The sequence below is a fragment of the Mauremys reevesii genome, linkage group 1, assembly GCF_016161935.1.
Source record: "Mauremys reevesii isolate NIE-2019 linkage group 1, ASM1616193v1, whole genome shotgun sequence".
In the NCBI taxonomy this organism is placed as follows: Eukaryota; Metazoa; Chordata; order Testudines; family Geoemydidae; genus Mauremys; species Mauremys reevesii.
Window position 1 is genome coordinate 114,922,739 of NC_052623.1, and position 17,076 is coordinate 114,939,814.

Consider the following 17,076-nt stretch of genomic DNA (forward strand, 5'->3'; position numbering starts at 1 on the left):
CTTCTAAGGATCCATTTCATTTACGTTTTATTTAGATAAAATGCACCTGTCCAGCTTGATGCTGATGGTGTGTTCCAGCAGACCAAGGCCCAAGCTGCTTTCAGGCCTGGCAAAACTAGAGGAGGTGGCAGCGGCAATGTGCACAAAGGCAGAAGGCAAGGTGTGTTGACAAGAGACTGATCTTTATTTCCTCATGCCAGTGAGTATGTCTCAGTGGGTAAAAAGGGTGCATCAGGTCTCTGGCCAAGCCTAATTTTCAGTCTGCCGGCACAAACGTATTTGTCTTTTGACAACCGGCACTGTTGGGAGTACAGAAAGTTTGCTCACATCACAAGTTTTTTTGAAAATCTGGCCCACTGGATGCAGCCTTCGGTCTCCTGGGAAACTGCAAATCTGGATTGTTCTGGTCTATGTAGTATATAAGAGTATTTATAGAACAGCTCCAACCACTTATTTCAGGACAGTTCCTATCTTCTAAATACTATTGTAAAAAATAATAAACTACAAACCATCCTGTTAAACAACATTGGCGTTTAAATTAAATCCACAAAAGCCAGGAAATGAAGAGTTAAATGAGAATGCCTGGAGTGTCAACCTGATCTCACAGAGTCTGACTATTGCAGAATACTATACGGCATGTGTAGGGATAATACAAAATGATTAGCACTACAGAAAGAGCTGAAATAAAAGAAATAAAAGGCATGAGAAAAGCTTTAAAATGTGATTTGCTGAAAAATGCCAGATGTAATCATTTTAGGTTCTCTTTCACATATGAGAGCTTTATCTTATTTGCTCACTAAAAGTACAATCTCAGCCTTGCTTTAAGCACCTTCCATGTCCTATTCGCAACAAAGCCAAGAGTCTTGACAGATCTATAATGGTAGTTCCATTCTTCTATTTCATTGAGTCTCTACTTTTCATTCATGAACTATTTCATAAAAGGAAGGTTCCACCCTCCCTTCCCACTCCATCGTCCTTCCTCTGGCATTTTCCATCTACACAGATCATAGGAGGAGATTTCTTTGTTAAGCAATTACTGTGTTCTCTCCTTATATGGCTAGAATCAAATTGTGCCTGAGTGAGCGAGGAGTCAGCTGGTGGAAAAGTCACATAGCAGGAATCTGCAAGAGCTTTATATATCCAGCTAAAACAATCATTTAAAAAGATACTGCATGAAAAATCCCAGATTATTTTGCAGTGTTGTTTCTGATCTAATCACCTCTCCTTTCCTTCTGCACTTGCTTTCTTTCCCTCCTCTAATGACATGTTCGGCCATCATAAACTGTACCAAAGGATTTTAAGTGTTTTATCCACATGCTCATTTTCACTGCCTCCCCTTCTAAACTCCAAACCTCCATGCCCACTCACAGTAGTGAACAACATACTGGGGCACTTCCAAGGCTCAGCCACAGCAGGAATGGCATGCTCAGATTGGTTACAGAGCAAATAGCAGGAGAGTGGGAAGGACCATCAGTAGGATAAAACTTTCCTTAGATTCCTATTTACAGGTTTTGAGGGCCAGTGGGTTTTAAAATTATAATATTTTAAAGTGGGTCATGGGAGCTGTGATCTGTTATTAAGGGCTCAGAGGTTAGAAACTAAAGATTTCTGAATGTTGAGCTAATACATACACTTTATTGAACAATACCTTGCGAATCAAGGTTACCGAATGCTTCACAAACCAATTTAAAATATTTTCAGTGTCCAATAAAAGCAATAGTCTTAAATCCAAGGTCACATAAACAAAGATTTGAATAGAGATTTAAAACTTGTCCACTCAGATGAATATTAGAAAGCGTTAGAAAGGAAATTCCATACCCCTGTTGGTATGCAAGATGCTGCTGCTTACACATCACATATATGCAGCTTCTTGGTAGTACAAGACCTGAACAATAAGCAGAAAGGCAATGACCAATTTCTCATTGTTCCCATCATCTAGCACTTCAGGAATTCAATTTAAAAAAACCTTGTTACAATGTTAAAAGTCTGATTTCACTGATGAACGGAAGGGAAATCTGATGTAAAGCACCTAGCTGTGTCAGTCAGTTTACACATCGCTGCCTCACCATGTTTGTACCCATGTATTGGGGAAGCGGGGGGAAATCTGGGCAGCTATCCCATAGTCCCTCAGCAGAGGTCTGATTGCCAAAAGACATGCACTCAAAGGCAATAGCAGCACCTGGGGCAGCGTACTCTGGGATGTCCTGTTACCAACCGCGCTGGGAAGGACAAGGATCAACCAATCTGATCACTCAGGCATGAGTAACAGGTCCTGTCTATGTTGCAAAGAACAGTGTTACAGCATGTTTACAGGATGATAGCCATGTGCTAGCCCTAGGTGCCTGGCAAGGGCAAAACACCCAGCTGCCATGGTTACTAACATTTCAAGCCAGCCATATCACTGCTCGGTAATAAGTCTGGTTGACAGCTAAAGTATAAACGGGGCCTTTTAAATCAAATCATTAGGTTAATTAATATTGAATCTATGATTATAGCTCCAAGTGAAAAAAGTAAATAATGGGTGAATGGGGAAACAAGACAAGGGTGACTGGAAGAGAACAAGCTGATGAAAGCAGTCTGCATGTTGGACTGAAAAGTGAGAAAAGGAGGGAGCAAATGAAGAGAAAAACATTGAACCAGGATAAATATTCTGCTAAATACACATTCAAGCCAGCTAATTTTGTTAAGAGCTTTTTCCTCTTGGGAAAAAAGACTTGTTATGGAGCCAGCCCTTTTAAAATCCATCCTACCACACTTTAGTACCTCCTCAGGAAAAGCAAGCATTGAAACACATTTGAGAGGTTTAAAGAGGAGACCGCTCTCCTTTCTCATGTCAATAAAATGAATCATTTATTTGGGCCATTAACCCAACAAGACTGGCTTCAGCAAAGTTATTAAAAAAAAATCCAGGCTTGAGTGGAAGCAGGGAGTTGGCGATTCTTTCACTATCTGTCTTTGCCCTAATATAACAACAGTTAAGATCTCAGATGCTATCACTAAAAAGTTCTCAAAGCACCAACGGCATAAACGGTTTGGGCCCCGACTATTTGAAAGATTGCTTCCCTCTAAGTGATACTGCAGCAGTTGCAATCAGGAGAGACATTCAAGCTAGCAGTCCCTGGGTTTAAAATGTAGGGAATTACTCGCAAGGGCTCTCTGTGGGTATTCTAGGGAGCTGGAGGTATAATTTCCACCCTCAATCAGAGCTAGTGCACTAAACAAAGAAATGTAGCCAAAGTGGCCCGAGCAACAGGACATGCTAGCTGCCCGTGTTCATAGCTAGGATTTCAGATGGGATCATACTTGGGGCAGCTAGCCCTGCCCACTGTAGCTACACTTTTATTTTTAGTGAACTAGCTTTGATTGAGCTATTGCAGGTCTATCTACCTGAGCTAGAAACTACACCTTCAGGTCCAGTGTAAACATAATCTAAGAGGGATTTTGGAACTCACTCCACTCACTTGCTCGGGGGTCTGACAGAACTCAAACTTATTAGCCTCAGAGCATTTATTGCAAATCTCATTTCTTCTGGGTTTTTCTGGAGAGGAGTTGGTGAAATAACTGGGGTAGATAACTGTGAGTTTGCTGTTATAATTGCTGGTGGACTTTTGATCATTATACATGCTATGTAACGTTCTGTCACTATGCAGGTTATGTTGTGAAGGCACTTGGCTGGTATAATCCTATTAAAGTAGAAGGGCATTTACGATATCCTTTGTTGTATTTCTAATATTTATACTGTACCTAGAGTTGGGATAAGTGATTGTTTAAATTTTAAAGTAATAGAGACAACCACCTAGCATACATTTGGGTCTTTTCATGAAAAACATAGTGCAACCTATAAATTGATGAGCAGATCTCAAAATAAAGAAGTAGGCGATTTAATGTTTAGAGCTCAAAAATATTAAATTTTAATAAGTGATTTGGTTCTTTAAAGTAATTTTTTAAAATGCTGTATTATAAACTGTTTTCATTTGACATTCCTTCATAACACAGTATTTTTACTAATTTAAGAAAGTGCAAATCATTGTCAAGTTACTGTTATTGTTCTATAGTTACATTTCAGATCTTACCTTGTTGCAAGCTTATGGCAAATGACACCAGTGTCTGTTATAACTTCACTCAGTCTCAGCTCTAGGTGTACCTTTCCCTGAAATACAGAATGACATAATGCCACATGAAAATTACAGCATTATATAGCCAACCACAACATTTCAGTTTAAAAACAAGGCAAGTCTGTCACCATCTGCAATTTCAAAAATAGTTTATTAGTTAACTAAATAGCTATACAGCCTCAGCAGTATTTTTTACTAGTTTAGTGAAATCAGCCAGCAAACCTCCTAATTCAACTTCAGTCTATAAAAATCTGTCCCTTACTTTACCTCTGTATATTATATTAATTGAGCAATACAGATTCTCTGGTTTGAGTAACCAACCTGAGACTAAAAATATTTAATTGCAGCTTTATCTAATTTTAATGTTTTAAAGTTTAAGCACAGATTCTGCACCTCACCAGTCAAGAATAATATCACATCAGTGTATGATAACTGGATATGCCTAAGCCCTATGTTTTCAAAATTACAGACCTGCATGTGCAATCTATTATAAATTGCAAAATAAGAAGAGGTACTAGGGCAGGGAAACTAAACAGAAATACAAAGGCCAAGCACATTAGTAGTTTTCAAATCATCTATCACCACAAAGTTTTCCAGTCATTATAGTCACAATGTTAGTTATACAGTACTGTAACTCAGGCCAAAAATGTACTTTCACATAATATATAATCATATAAGCAAGCACTCATCTCAGTAACCTTTACTAAGTCTTTAAACATGAACCTATGATTTTATTGAAGAAAATTCAGTTTTCTTTACTGTGTGTACAATAAAGTGGAAAATGATTTGGCCTGTCTTGCTGACATCACGTAACTGGCCAGTCATCAATTTGAATTCAACATGGCCAAAGCTGAGCACTTGATTTTTCACCCCAAAAACCTTCCTTTCACTCCATTCTTCATTATCATGGAGACCACCATCGTCCTCCCTCTTAGTTCCTCAGGCCTGTAAACTCGGAGTCATCTTTGACTCAGACCTCTCTCTCGATTCACACATCCAGGCTGTATCAAAATCTTGTTGCTTCATCCTTCATGAGCCCTCCAAGATTTGATCTTTTCTCTCTGTCCACACCACTAAAAATTGTGCTCAGGACCTCACCTTCCATTATGACTACTGCACCCTCCCCCTCTTTGACTCCGATGCCTACAAACATGCCCCTCCTTCAAGAAGCTTCTTCTGCTGCTAAAATCTTCATGGATTATCATTCTGATACTCATCCCCCTTCTTGCTTCCTAACCCACTGGCTCCTCTTACTCCAAAAATAGAAGCTTCTTGTCTTTGTCTTTAAGGTCCTTCACGTTAGCCCCACGTTACCAACCTGATCTATTGTTTTACTGTGACGTGGATCCCTTCCTCACTCTGTCAAGTACCCAACCTTCCACATCAACATCCTCCAATCAGTTTCTCCCTCAGAAAGTACAGAAGCGTCTCCCAACCCCAAGCCAAACCTTATTAGCAGGAAAAAATTCCTGCAAAAATCTGCAAAGCCATTACTTTAACCTCCTTTAAAATCCTTCCTTAAGACTCAGTTGTGCAACAGTGCACACACAGATGACAATGGCTATACAAGAAAAGAGCTTCTTGTATGACAGTTTTCTTGCTTTACTATTACCTTGTTCTCCCTTCCCCATTTGTTTCATCTGCATGTTGTGGTTTGTCACAATTTAGATTGCGAGCTCTCTGGGGTAGAGGCTGCCGCTTTACCATGTGCTTGTACAGTGCATAGCACAGTCAGGCCACAATCTTTTAATGTTGCTATTAATTTGTATTGAGGTAGCACATAAAGCACCAAACAACCGCAATAAGTTATCTTTAAAGGAATTAAGAGTACTAGAGAACATGTCCCTTCCACAGAAAATCTCAATATGTTTAGTTGATATTTTTACAGAAATATTTCTGGTAACCTCAGGAACTGCTGAGATTGGTCTCTGAACAGAAAGAATAGAATTCTTCAAAATGTGCAAGTGACCATGAATGGAATGAGAGGTTTACTTACTGTGACGGTTCAAAACATCAGAAAGTCTGAATTCCACAAATAAGATGGCAGCTTCCTATTTTAGAAATTTTTAACTTGAAATAGTTGACTCAAAGTTAATGGCAATTTACATATTTCCCCCACTTCTATTAAATTTTAATAAACTAAACTACAGTCTCTTTAAGAAGGAAAGACCCCCAACATTGCATTAGCTCTTCCTTGTTTTTCTTTTCTAAAGGATTAGAGGAAGTCAGACATTCGAAGAGTGACCAGCCTTTGAAAAGCAGCTTGGAGGTCATGACATCACTTAAACTGGCAGTCCTGCGATTATTCCCAGAATGCCTCATTACTTCCAGTTACCAAGCTCAGGTGTGGGTGTGTACCTTAATGTGAAGCTGTGCTAATATGCCTGGCTGTTTAATTCAGAGAATACAGTTCCTGTGTAAACAGTATGCTTTCCCCCATGTCAATTATGCCCTTAAGCAAAACACAAGGACCCATCTGAATTAATTGACTCATGAGCATTGCCATTCAGCTGGTCTGCAGAGTACTACATAATGCATTTCTTTTAAAGAGAAGACGGCAATTTATGTTTAAAATTCATGTTGTAATCCAGGCATCTAATAGTTAAAAAGGGGTGTAAATCACCTGTTTAAAAATATATTTAAGCCACTAAAGAATCAGAAAGTTGCCATCTTGCCTGTCTCCTGACAATGCACAGACCAGAGTTTCTCAAACAGGGGTCGCCGCTTCTGTAGGGAAAGCCCCTGGCGGGCCGGGCCGGTGTGTTTACCTGCCCTATCTGCAGGTCTGTCTGATCCCGGTTCCCACTGGCTGCGGATCGCTGCTCCAGGCCTATGGGAGTTGCTGGATTCGGCGGCCAGTACGTCCCTCGGCCCGCGCCACTTCCAGCAGCTCCCATTGGCCCGGAGCAGCAATCCGCGGCCAGTGGGAGCCGTGATCGGACAGACCTGCGCACAGGGCAGGTAAACACACCGGCCTGGCCCTCCAGGGGCTTTCCCTACAGAAGCGGTGACCCCTGTTTGAGAAACCCTGGCATAGACAAAGGACGTGCTATTATTAGGATGGTAGTATCGAGAGGCCCAGTTGTATTAAGTGCACAAACAAAGGCAGCCCCTACAGTCAATATAGACCAGACAGAAAGTGTGGAAGAAAAGAGGCATTTATCCTCCTTTTACAGAGTAGGCATTAAGGCACTGAGAAATTAACTGTCTTGCTCAAGTTGACACAGAATATTTGTAGCCGAGCCAGGAACCAAATTCAGATATTCCACGTCCATGTCCAGTGACGTCGCCACAAGTCTATCCTTCCTCTCAAGTTCTATTCAGTGAACAATTATACATGGAAATTTAGAGGCTTGGACAGTTCTGAAGTTGATTATATTAGTCACTGAATACATTTGTACAGAAAATATTCCAGTCCACTCTGTTCCTGGAAACCAGTGCATTTACTAATATACCCCTTACCAACATTTAGAAACACTGTTTCTGCTGAATAGGTGGAAATGGAACACATTCATTTAACTGCTGATCAGCACTTCATTTTTCACAAACAATGGAATGGTCTGGAACACCATAATGAGACCAACTGGGTCTCGTGTCTCAATTCTTCATTCAAAAAAATTGTCAGCAGATTGAGCTTCTTGTAGGGAAGCAGCAGCAACAATGACAGGACTCAAATAGAAAACAGTAATATTGAGTTGTGGAAGTAAAAAATAGTGGTATTGCTAAAAGAGTACAAAATATTACACTGTATAACCACTCTTTACAAAGAGTGATTAAATTATTTAAAGATCAAATTCCGCTGTTGTTTACAGGTGCACAGTTCTCACTGGATAACACAATAGGAGTTGTGTGTACTTATTCAAAGACAGAATTTTACTTTACATTATTAGAACTAAATAACTTTAGTTTTTTCCTCTAAAGGACAGACTAAATTCCATAAACTTGTAAAGCAAAAAATAGAACAAGGTACTGTTTTAAAATGACTTAGGGAAAGCCTTTCATTGCCCATTTTAATTCAGCTGGAAATGTAACCATTAATTACTACAGACAGATATATCAAAAGACAGATGTAAAGCAACCAAAATTATATAAATGCTACTTATGCATCTTATGTTTCCAGCAGTTGCAAATTTGTGGTTTAATTTTAAATACAGTGTGTAAAAAGGGGGGAAAAAAACACACAAACCACAGCTTATCCTATAAATGATCTTATATTGCCAAGCTGAGCCCTACTAGCTTGGGCTTCTTTTACCAGCTGAAATGAAATGGTGATAGCCCATAATAAACATCCCCAGAACCATCATGCATTTTTCTGAGTTAAATATCAGAGGGACAATTACCAGTGGATTTTTCTAAGATTATGTGCTATACAGAATTTGACTCCTAACATACAGTGGTCAAGCATAATCTATAAAATGTCTAAGCTACCTCAAACATGGAACTGCATTTTGCTTTTACCTACTGTGATTGTCAAGGCAAGAGTTAAAAATCATTGATGTACAGGAAAAACTTCTGGCCCACACCTGGGCTCTTGTGGACAAAGGACTCTGACATATGCCTAATTGAAAAATGGGAGCCAACCCACTGAAGCCTGAAAAGCACCTGTCTAAAGAAAGTCATTGTCTAGTGCTTCACCCATACAGTGTTTGTGTTTTTTAACCCAGGCCGGTAGTGGGCTGAGCAGGGCCGGCGGCCAGCACTCCGGCAGGCAGCAGCGTGCCATTAAAAATCCTGCCCGGCCCGCTCTTCTCCGCCCCTCCCGCTGGCATTTGTGCATGCTTTCCTGACCTCCGTCACTTCCGGCGGGAGGTTGTGTTTCCAGGTTAGCGTGTCTATACCGCTACCTACTGTCCGTGGAGTCTGAGCGGCCCCACCTGTGGGGGCAGGAAGAGGGACCTGGCCCCACAGGAGTTGCAGCACCCGCGAGGCCTGTAAGTGGGGAAGGGTCCTGGGTCCCAGCTGTGCCATGCGCCCACCCGCCCCGAGCACAGCCGGCCCTGTTCCCTGGACTCAGGCAGGCTACCCCGGCGCTGGAGACCCGGGGCTGTGGCTCACCACCTGCTGGACTCTGGCAACAGCTGGGTCGTGCCTCTTTCCCCACCCCAGGTCACTGGACCCCGCCCTCCTCTGGCATTGAGGGCAGAACCCAGGAGTCTGGAGCCCTAGTCTCTGTCTGCCCCCCACCCCCTCGAACAACTAGAGCCCAGCTGGAAACCTAGAAATCCAGAGTCCTCGCTCCCAGCACTCCTCCCCCGAGCGTCAGACACCAGCCCCTTCCCAGAGCCCAGGAGTCCCACCCCGCTCCCCGCCCTACCCCCCCCACACCAAGCCCCTGCCCTGATCCCTGCACCCCCCTCACACACACCCAGCCCTCTGCCCTGATCCCTGCACCTCCCACATCCCCTAGCCCTCTGCCCTGACTCCTGCACCCCCTCACACATACCCAGCCCCCTGCCCTGACTTCTGCACCCTGACACATACCCAGCCCCCAAACACCCCATGCCCTGACTCTTGCATCCCTACCCCCACCCTGAGCACCAAATGGGAGCTCCTGCACCACCACCACCACATTCTCGCCTGCACCCCTCACACAAATGGGAGCTGCCCAGGTAAGCACTCCACACCCAAACCTTCTGCCCCAACCCCTGAGCCCACTCCTTCATTTTAGCTCCTGGCCAGACCCTACACCCCAACCCCCAGCCTGCTCCTTCACCCCCAGCCCAGTCCTCAGTGCACTCCCACCCTCAGCTCAGTGCAGAGAGAGAGGAAGAGAATGGGCTCGAACCAGGGAGAAGGTAGTTACCCACTCTATGTGGGCAGGGCCAGGACCCCTGACCTCCGCGGGCTGAGCGGCAGTGGGCTGAGCCTCTCAGCCCACTGCCGGTCTGGGGTCCTGGCTGCCGGCCCCGCTCAGCCCACTGCCAGCCCCAGGTTCTGGCCGCTGGCCCCTTGTCAGCCGGGGTCCTGGCCGCCGTCCCACTCAGCCTGCTGCCGGCCTAGGAAAACGGAACCCCAGGGCGGCAGCGGACTGAGCGGGCCGGCGGCGTAAGATCTGCATTTTAATTTAAATTTAAATGAAGCTTCTTAAACATTTTGAAACTCTTGTTTACTTTACATATGACAATAGTTTAATTATATAATATAGACAGAGAGAGACCATCTAAAAAAAGTTAAAATGTATTACTGGCATGCGAAACCTTAAATTAGAGTGAATAAATGAAGACTCAGCACACCACTTCTGAAAGGTTGCTGACCTCTGCTCTAAACTTAGGGCAATACATTACCCCTCCTCCTAAATAAATAAATAAATAAATAAAACAGAGGGAAAAAACCCAACAAACCAACCTGCAGGAATAAAAAGACTTCAGGCAGAAGTCCAGCAGCAGAGTGGGGGCTATCTAGTTTATTGCGCTGACTGAAATATGCATGATTACCTGCCTTGTGGGCAGGTGGTATATGTGTGCATTTGGTGGAAGGAGCTCGTGGCCCTCATAGACTGAGTATGGACTCTGGAGACCAGAGTGGCTGCACTGGAGGAGCTCAGGGAGACCGATCAATGTACATAGAGAAGACTTTCCAGGATACAGTAGAGTGGTCTCATCCTGAGTCTAAGAGCCTCTGTGCTGTTGAGGAGGATGGAAGTCTCAGAGAAGAACATCGAAGTGTAGCGGAGGGAAATGATTCCATAGTTGGCTCCCTCCCTTCAGATGATATCATGCTATCCTCTCACACTGAGAATACCTCTCTCTGAGAGGGAACCCCAGTTATTAGGAAGAGAGAGGCAATAGTTATGGGGGATTCCATCATTAGAAACATAGATAGCTGGGTTTGTGATGACCGGGAGAACGGCCTGCTGAATTGCCTACTGGGAGTGAAGGTTGAGGATCTCTTCAGAAACCTAGATAGGCTTATGTTTAGTGCTGGGGAGGAGCCAGTGGTCGTGGTACATATACCAATGACATAGGGAAAGGCAGGACAGAGATCCTAGAGCAGGGGTGGGCAAACTATAGCCCTTCAGATGTTTTAATCTGGCCCTCAAGCTCCCGCCAGGGAGCAGCGTCTGGGACTTGCCCCACTCCGTGCTGTGGCTCCGCATGGCTCCCGGAAGCAGCGGCATATCCCACCTCCGGCTCCTACGTGTAGGGGCAGCCAGGAGGTTCCGCACACTGTCCCTGGCCCAAGTGCCACCCCCGCAGCTCCCACTGGCCAGGAACCACGGCCAATGGAAGCTGCAGGGGTGGCACCTGTGGATGGGGTAGCACGAAGAGCCGTCTGGCCACGCCTCCGCATAGGAGACAGAGAGGGGACATGCCGCTGCTTCCGGAAGCTGCTTGAGGTAAGCGCCACCCAGAGCTGGACCCCTGACCCCCTTCTGCACCCCAACCCCCTGCCCTAGCATTGATCCCCTTCCTGCCCTCTGAGCACCTTGGTCCCAGCCCAAAGCACCCTCCTGCAACCCCAACCCCTCATCCCCAGAGCCAACACCCTCAGCTGGAGTTCTCACCCCCATCCCCCGCACCACAACCCCCAATTTCATGAGCATTCATGGCCTGCCATACAATTTCCATACCCAGATGTGGCTCTTGGGCCAAAAAGTTTGCCGATCCATCCTAGACGCCAAATTTAGGCTGCTAGGTAAGAGATTGAAGTCCAGGACCTCCATGGTACCATTCTCTGAAATGTTTCCAGTTCCAAGTGCATGGGCAGTTAGACAGGCAGAACTTCAGGGTCTCAATGTGTGGATGAAACGATGGTGTAGGGAAGAGGGGTTTCGATTTATTAGGAACCGAGGAGCCTTTTGGGAAAGGGGAGCCTATACAGAAATAATGGGCTCCACCTAAACCAAAATGGAACCAGATTGCTGGCATGTAAAATTAAAAAGGTTGTAGAGCAGTTTTTAAACTAAGGGCTGAGGGAAAGCCGACAGGTGCAGGTGAACACATGGTGCGGACAGAGAGATCCCTTAGGGAAGGCTCTATTAACGGAGATTCTCTATATCCTTTCCTGCTTACTAGGATGGAAGTTGATAAAGTACAGGTAGGAACTGAAAAGAGAACAGTCGAATGAAAAAGTCCCATGCGATTACCTCACATAATGGCAGACAGCTAAAAAGTGACAATTTTTTTAAGTGCTTGTGTACAAATGCAAGAAATCTAAATACTAAAATGGGTGAACTTGAGTGCCTGGTATTAAATGAGGCTATTGTATAACAGGCATCACAGAAACTTGGTGGAACTGTGATAATCAGTAGAACACAGTAATACTGTACCAGTGTACAAAATATATAGGAATGACAGTATAGGCCCTGCTCGTGGGGGAGTGGCACTACACATGAAAGAAAACATAGCGTCAAATAAGGTAAAAATCTTAAATGAATCAAACTGTACCATAGAATCTCTATGGATAGAAATTACATGCTTGAATAAGAAGAATATAGCAGTAGGGATATATTACCAATAACCTGACCAGGATGGTGATGGTGATGCGAAATACTCCAGGAGTATTCACTATAAGAGAAAACTTAATAATAATGGGGCTTTTCAACTATCCAAACACAAGGAGAGATGGAGACTCAGAACAAGTTATTCCATACTTGCCTTTCCAAAAGTGGCTTTTAGAATCTGCTATGTGCTATTGTTTGGCTCCTGACTGCTTTGAAACCCTGGTGTACATCTTTCTGGGATGTGCCTGTCCCCAGAAACTGCTGGAGTTAAAGAACAAATGGCTAAGGATTGATGTAAGTAGCAGTTTTGAAAAAGTTTCTAAATCTCTCTCTCTTATGTGCTTATATGACCTCCATTATCACAGTAACCACACCTCACAATCTTTAATAGATGTAATCCTCCAACACCTCTGTGTGGTAGGGGAATACTATTACCCTGATTTGTAAAACTGAGGTGCAGGGAGACTAAGCAATACAAGAAGTATGCACTGGAGTCGAGAACTGAACCTCGGTCTCTCGATTCCCTGGCTAGTAAATTAAATACTGGACTCATCCTTCCTTCCTAAATATATAGTATAAAGGCATGCAGTTTACCCTCTTGGAATATAAAATATTGACAGGTTTCCAGAATCTTGCAATATACCTTTAAAGTTAAGCACTACTTAATATCCCTATTATGGGCCAGACTCACTGGACAGAGAGAAATTTCTGGTACTTTTGATGTCCCAGAGTACCATATTCTGTGCTGTGACAGCAATTAGAACCTAAAGAATTTTTTTTAAAAAGCACATTTAGAATTTATCTGTTGAATGCCTTATTACAGATGCTATTTGGGAAATTCAGCTGTAATTGTACAATTTAATTAATATTCCAAAAGCCTTCATACTTCATTTTTAGGCAAGGGAGATATTTGGGGCTAGACTGCACTGACAAGTTGTCTCTTCAATTTCTGGTGTTCTTACTTCTCTATAAGCAGAAACTTACACTTAATAAAATATAATGGAAGGCACTTTATAAATATCATTGACCACAGAAACTTGGCTCACTATAGGGATCTAAACTATTTTTGTCTGCATGTCTTCTTTCCCAAACTTCGGTGCCTGGCAGTGGAAACAAACTAGTTAAGTGGAGAGTTGCTCAGGGGTCAACCACATGCAGCTCCCTCTTCTGAGAAAAACAGTTAAATCAGTTCAGCTGTGCAAGTGACAGAAAACTAGGGAAGAGACAAAGGGGGCAAACTCCTCCCTGACATTCAGAATACCAGAAGAGAGCCACTGATACAGTGTTTTGTCCAGAACTCAGCCATGAGAGCTTCACAAAGAAACAAAGAGCATCTCTGGTATGGACAGAAAAATGATCAAATATCAAACATTCCATTTTGTTTTCAGAATTCCCATAATTAGCACTGCCACCGCCACCAGAGGGTTTGAAACTGGATTACAGTTTACCACAACCAGGTGCGCAACCGTAGCCAAACATTTTCTCCTGTTGGAGCTCACCAGCCTGAGCTAATAGTCTGTTTTGGATGGGTCATTTGATTAGATGAAGACTCCGCTTCCAGTCCCTAGCTATTTCATAACTGAACTTACGGCTGAGCAGCACCAACAAAATAAAATATTGGGGCCTGATTTGGGATGCACACGAGATCTTACTATATGGCCTACATCATATACAACAGGTCTGTAACATAACAAATTCAGCCTGTTGAGGGTGCAGGCACACAAACTGTAACACACTTCATTATAGAATTAGAGATGCTGGGCATCTTGCAGAGGTCTGGTTGGTCTCCAAATGCACAATTTAATAGATAAGAATCAGATGTTTCCCAATTGCTAAGACACTGCAAAACATCTTCAAATGGCACAATGTTAGCTTTCCTGTTTCTCTTAAAGAAGAGGAATGGCACCTCAACACATTCAGATCCTGCCAATGGATGTGTTTTCCTTTTAGTTAAATATTTTTACATGGTACCGTGATGAATTGGGCATATGTCTATACAATGTATGAAATCAGTGCAAGATTATGAACCTTTGCGCCTGTCAGGCTGCAAACTCCATTTTGAATATGCAGACTTTTGCCTACTCTCTCTCTCTGGTCTCCATGGCTGGTGGCAAAAGAACAATAATGACTCGAACACCCAATCGTTGGAAATCTATTCACTGTAGACAAAAGATTGGTCCTTGCCCAGAAGAACAGGGTAAGCAGGGGGAAGTCCACATGGCAACAAAGTCAACTGACAGAGTTTGTGCTCATGTGGAGTAAATGGCACATCAGGACTAAAGATTTTAAAAGGGCAGAGGTTAGTCTGCTCTGGGGGTCCATTTTCTCTAGTACAAGAGGGAGAGACCATTCACCATGTGACACCCTGCCTCCCTACCTGTCTGGACTCAAGATGGTTCCCCAAGAGCTCACAAGGAAAGAGTGAGATAGAAAATGAGGGATGTTACAGTTTCAGATCGTTATTGTTGTGTATGATCTGTACTTAAGAGCGTGAAGGTGTTAAGACTGGGTAAAGTGTGTGTTTTGACTGCTTCACAACTACTGTGTGCCCCATGGAGAGAGTTAAATTGTAACCAGAAGCTCCACACTCTTGGGTGGAGCTCTGGGAGAGGGGCATGTTTAAGTAGCAGGGAATCTGAAGGGTCAAGCGCTGCATCCAGACAGGCTGGCGTCTGGACAGGAGGTTCCGACACTTGGATGAGGTGCCAGGGTCTGCACTCTGAGTGTGCCTAGAGACCCCAAGATTAGGGCAGTGACTGGACTCCATTCAGGCTCCAGAAGCTTCAAACACCCTGGGATTCCAGAGCATCAGAAGCTTGGACTCCCCTCACAACAGCACTGGTGGGCAGTTAGGAAGGGGCTCTCCCTAGGATAAAGAACAAGTACGTAATGAGGACTTTAGCATCTGGTTTTCATTTCCAAGACAGAGCATTCTTCAGACATAAAATTCAAGTATACTATTTTGAAACAATGGAAATTTCTTATCAACAGGTGCTCCTCATTACACACCATGCTTCAGTCTAGCTTGTAAAAAGTAAAAAATAAACCAGAAAAAAAATTAAAAAAGAAAAGATCTATAGTCTTGCTGTTCAGTGCTTACAAGTTTGAGTGCAAATCTGGACAGACCGAAGTCTTGTCACAATGAAGGATCTGGTCACTAACTGGTTCTACTTCCCTGGTTCTCTTACACAATCTAGTTCTGTGAAGTTTAAACTTGGTGAGCATATAACTCAGAGATCCTGCAACTGCATCAAAATATATTTCTTATCTCTTCAAAACAACTAAAAGAGAGAAAACTGAAAGTCACTTTTGAGAGATGAAAGGGTCACACCCATTTATTTCCGGTGTGGTGGAAAGAAAGTTAATATAAAACTGGAAACAGCTTCTTCTTTTTCTAATAGCCTGTGGTTACAATATATTGCACATGCAGGCATTTTGAAACTTGCCAATGATTAACTTTGCTGAACTTATTTACATGCACCTAGCAAAGAGAGGAGTTGAGCATAATGAATGCAGATGCTGCACAATGGGCTCATTATATTTTAAACTAGCAATGTCTAACACAGCAGATAATTCTATATATCATTTGAACAATACCATTATACACAATCTTTTTAAAAATCAGTTTACTAGCCTTTGCTATCCTCAACTTCCACCCCAGAAGCCTGAAGACCCTTATCTCATAAATCAGAGCCATAAAACCTTAATCCAAGCAATCTAATTTGCATATGTAAGAGAAGGTTACCTACTGTAACTGGAGGTTCTTCGATATTTGTAATCCCTATCCGGATTCCAAATGTGGGTACGCATGTGTGCCATGCGCCGGAACTGTTCAAAGTGTAACTTTAGCGCCCTCGTGGCCAACATGGAGTCTGCTCTGCAGGCAGCTCTGGCCAAGAGCGAGTGCGCCCAGGAATGCAGCAGGAGAAATCCCTTCCAACCCCCCCAGAGTGAACACACCCACCCACAGGAAAAGTACAGTGGATATAGGAAAGGGAAATATTTATTTACAGAGGGATGAGAGGAGAAAAACAACAAGGGGAAATATAGGGGGAGCAGTAGAACAGGGCTGCATCCAAGTCAAGGCCCCACAGGCCCAGTGGTAGCACAGTCTGGAAGGGCAGACACTGAGCAGTGTGTCTGCACACAGAGTTCAGGAGTCCTGAGCAAAGTTCCAGTCCAGTGGTGAGTCTTGGGTGCCCCTGGTCGTCTTCGGTGCCAGTGAACTTTCCCCAACAAGCGGTGAGTAAAAAGAAAGCCAGTCCTTTTGGAGGGGACCAAATAATGACATTCTGTCCACTTGGGAGTAGGGGCACAAGAAGCCAGGGTGTGCCAGACTGTTTGGGTTGGTTGTAAAATGGCCTCATGAATGGGCAGGGTGCTGCAGGAAGGTCCGTGGGGTTGCAGTTTGTCCAGGAACTGGTTCTGGGGGTCCTGTATGTCCTCCACAGTCAGGTTGAGGGCCATAGCCATGCAATGAAGGAGATGGTCATTGGGGGTGGGGGCAGGAGGGCAGAA

At 43.7% G+C, this 17,076-nt stretch overlaps 1 protein-coding gene across 4 annotated transcripts in view; it reads right to left on the minus strand.

Annotated features, from left to right (window-relative positions):
* The window catches only part of RASA3 (RAS p21 protein activator 3), a 197,384-nt gene that overhangs the window by 70,287 nt on the left and 110,021 nt on the right, over positions 1–17,076 (minus strand). For all 4 annotated transcript variants that reach the window (XM_039542281.1, XM_039542294.1, XM_039542303.1 and 1 more), the window contains one exon: positions 4,074–4,150. In XM_039542281.1, the coding sequence (XP_039398215.1) occupies positions 4,074–4,150 (77 nt within the window). The remainder of the gene's footprint in view (positions 1–4,073; positions 4,151–17,076) is intronic.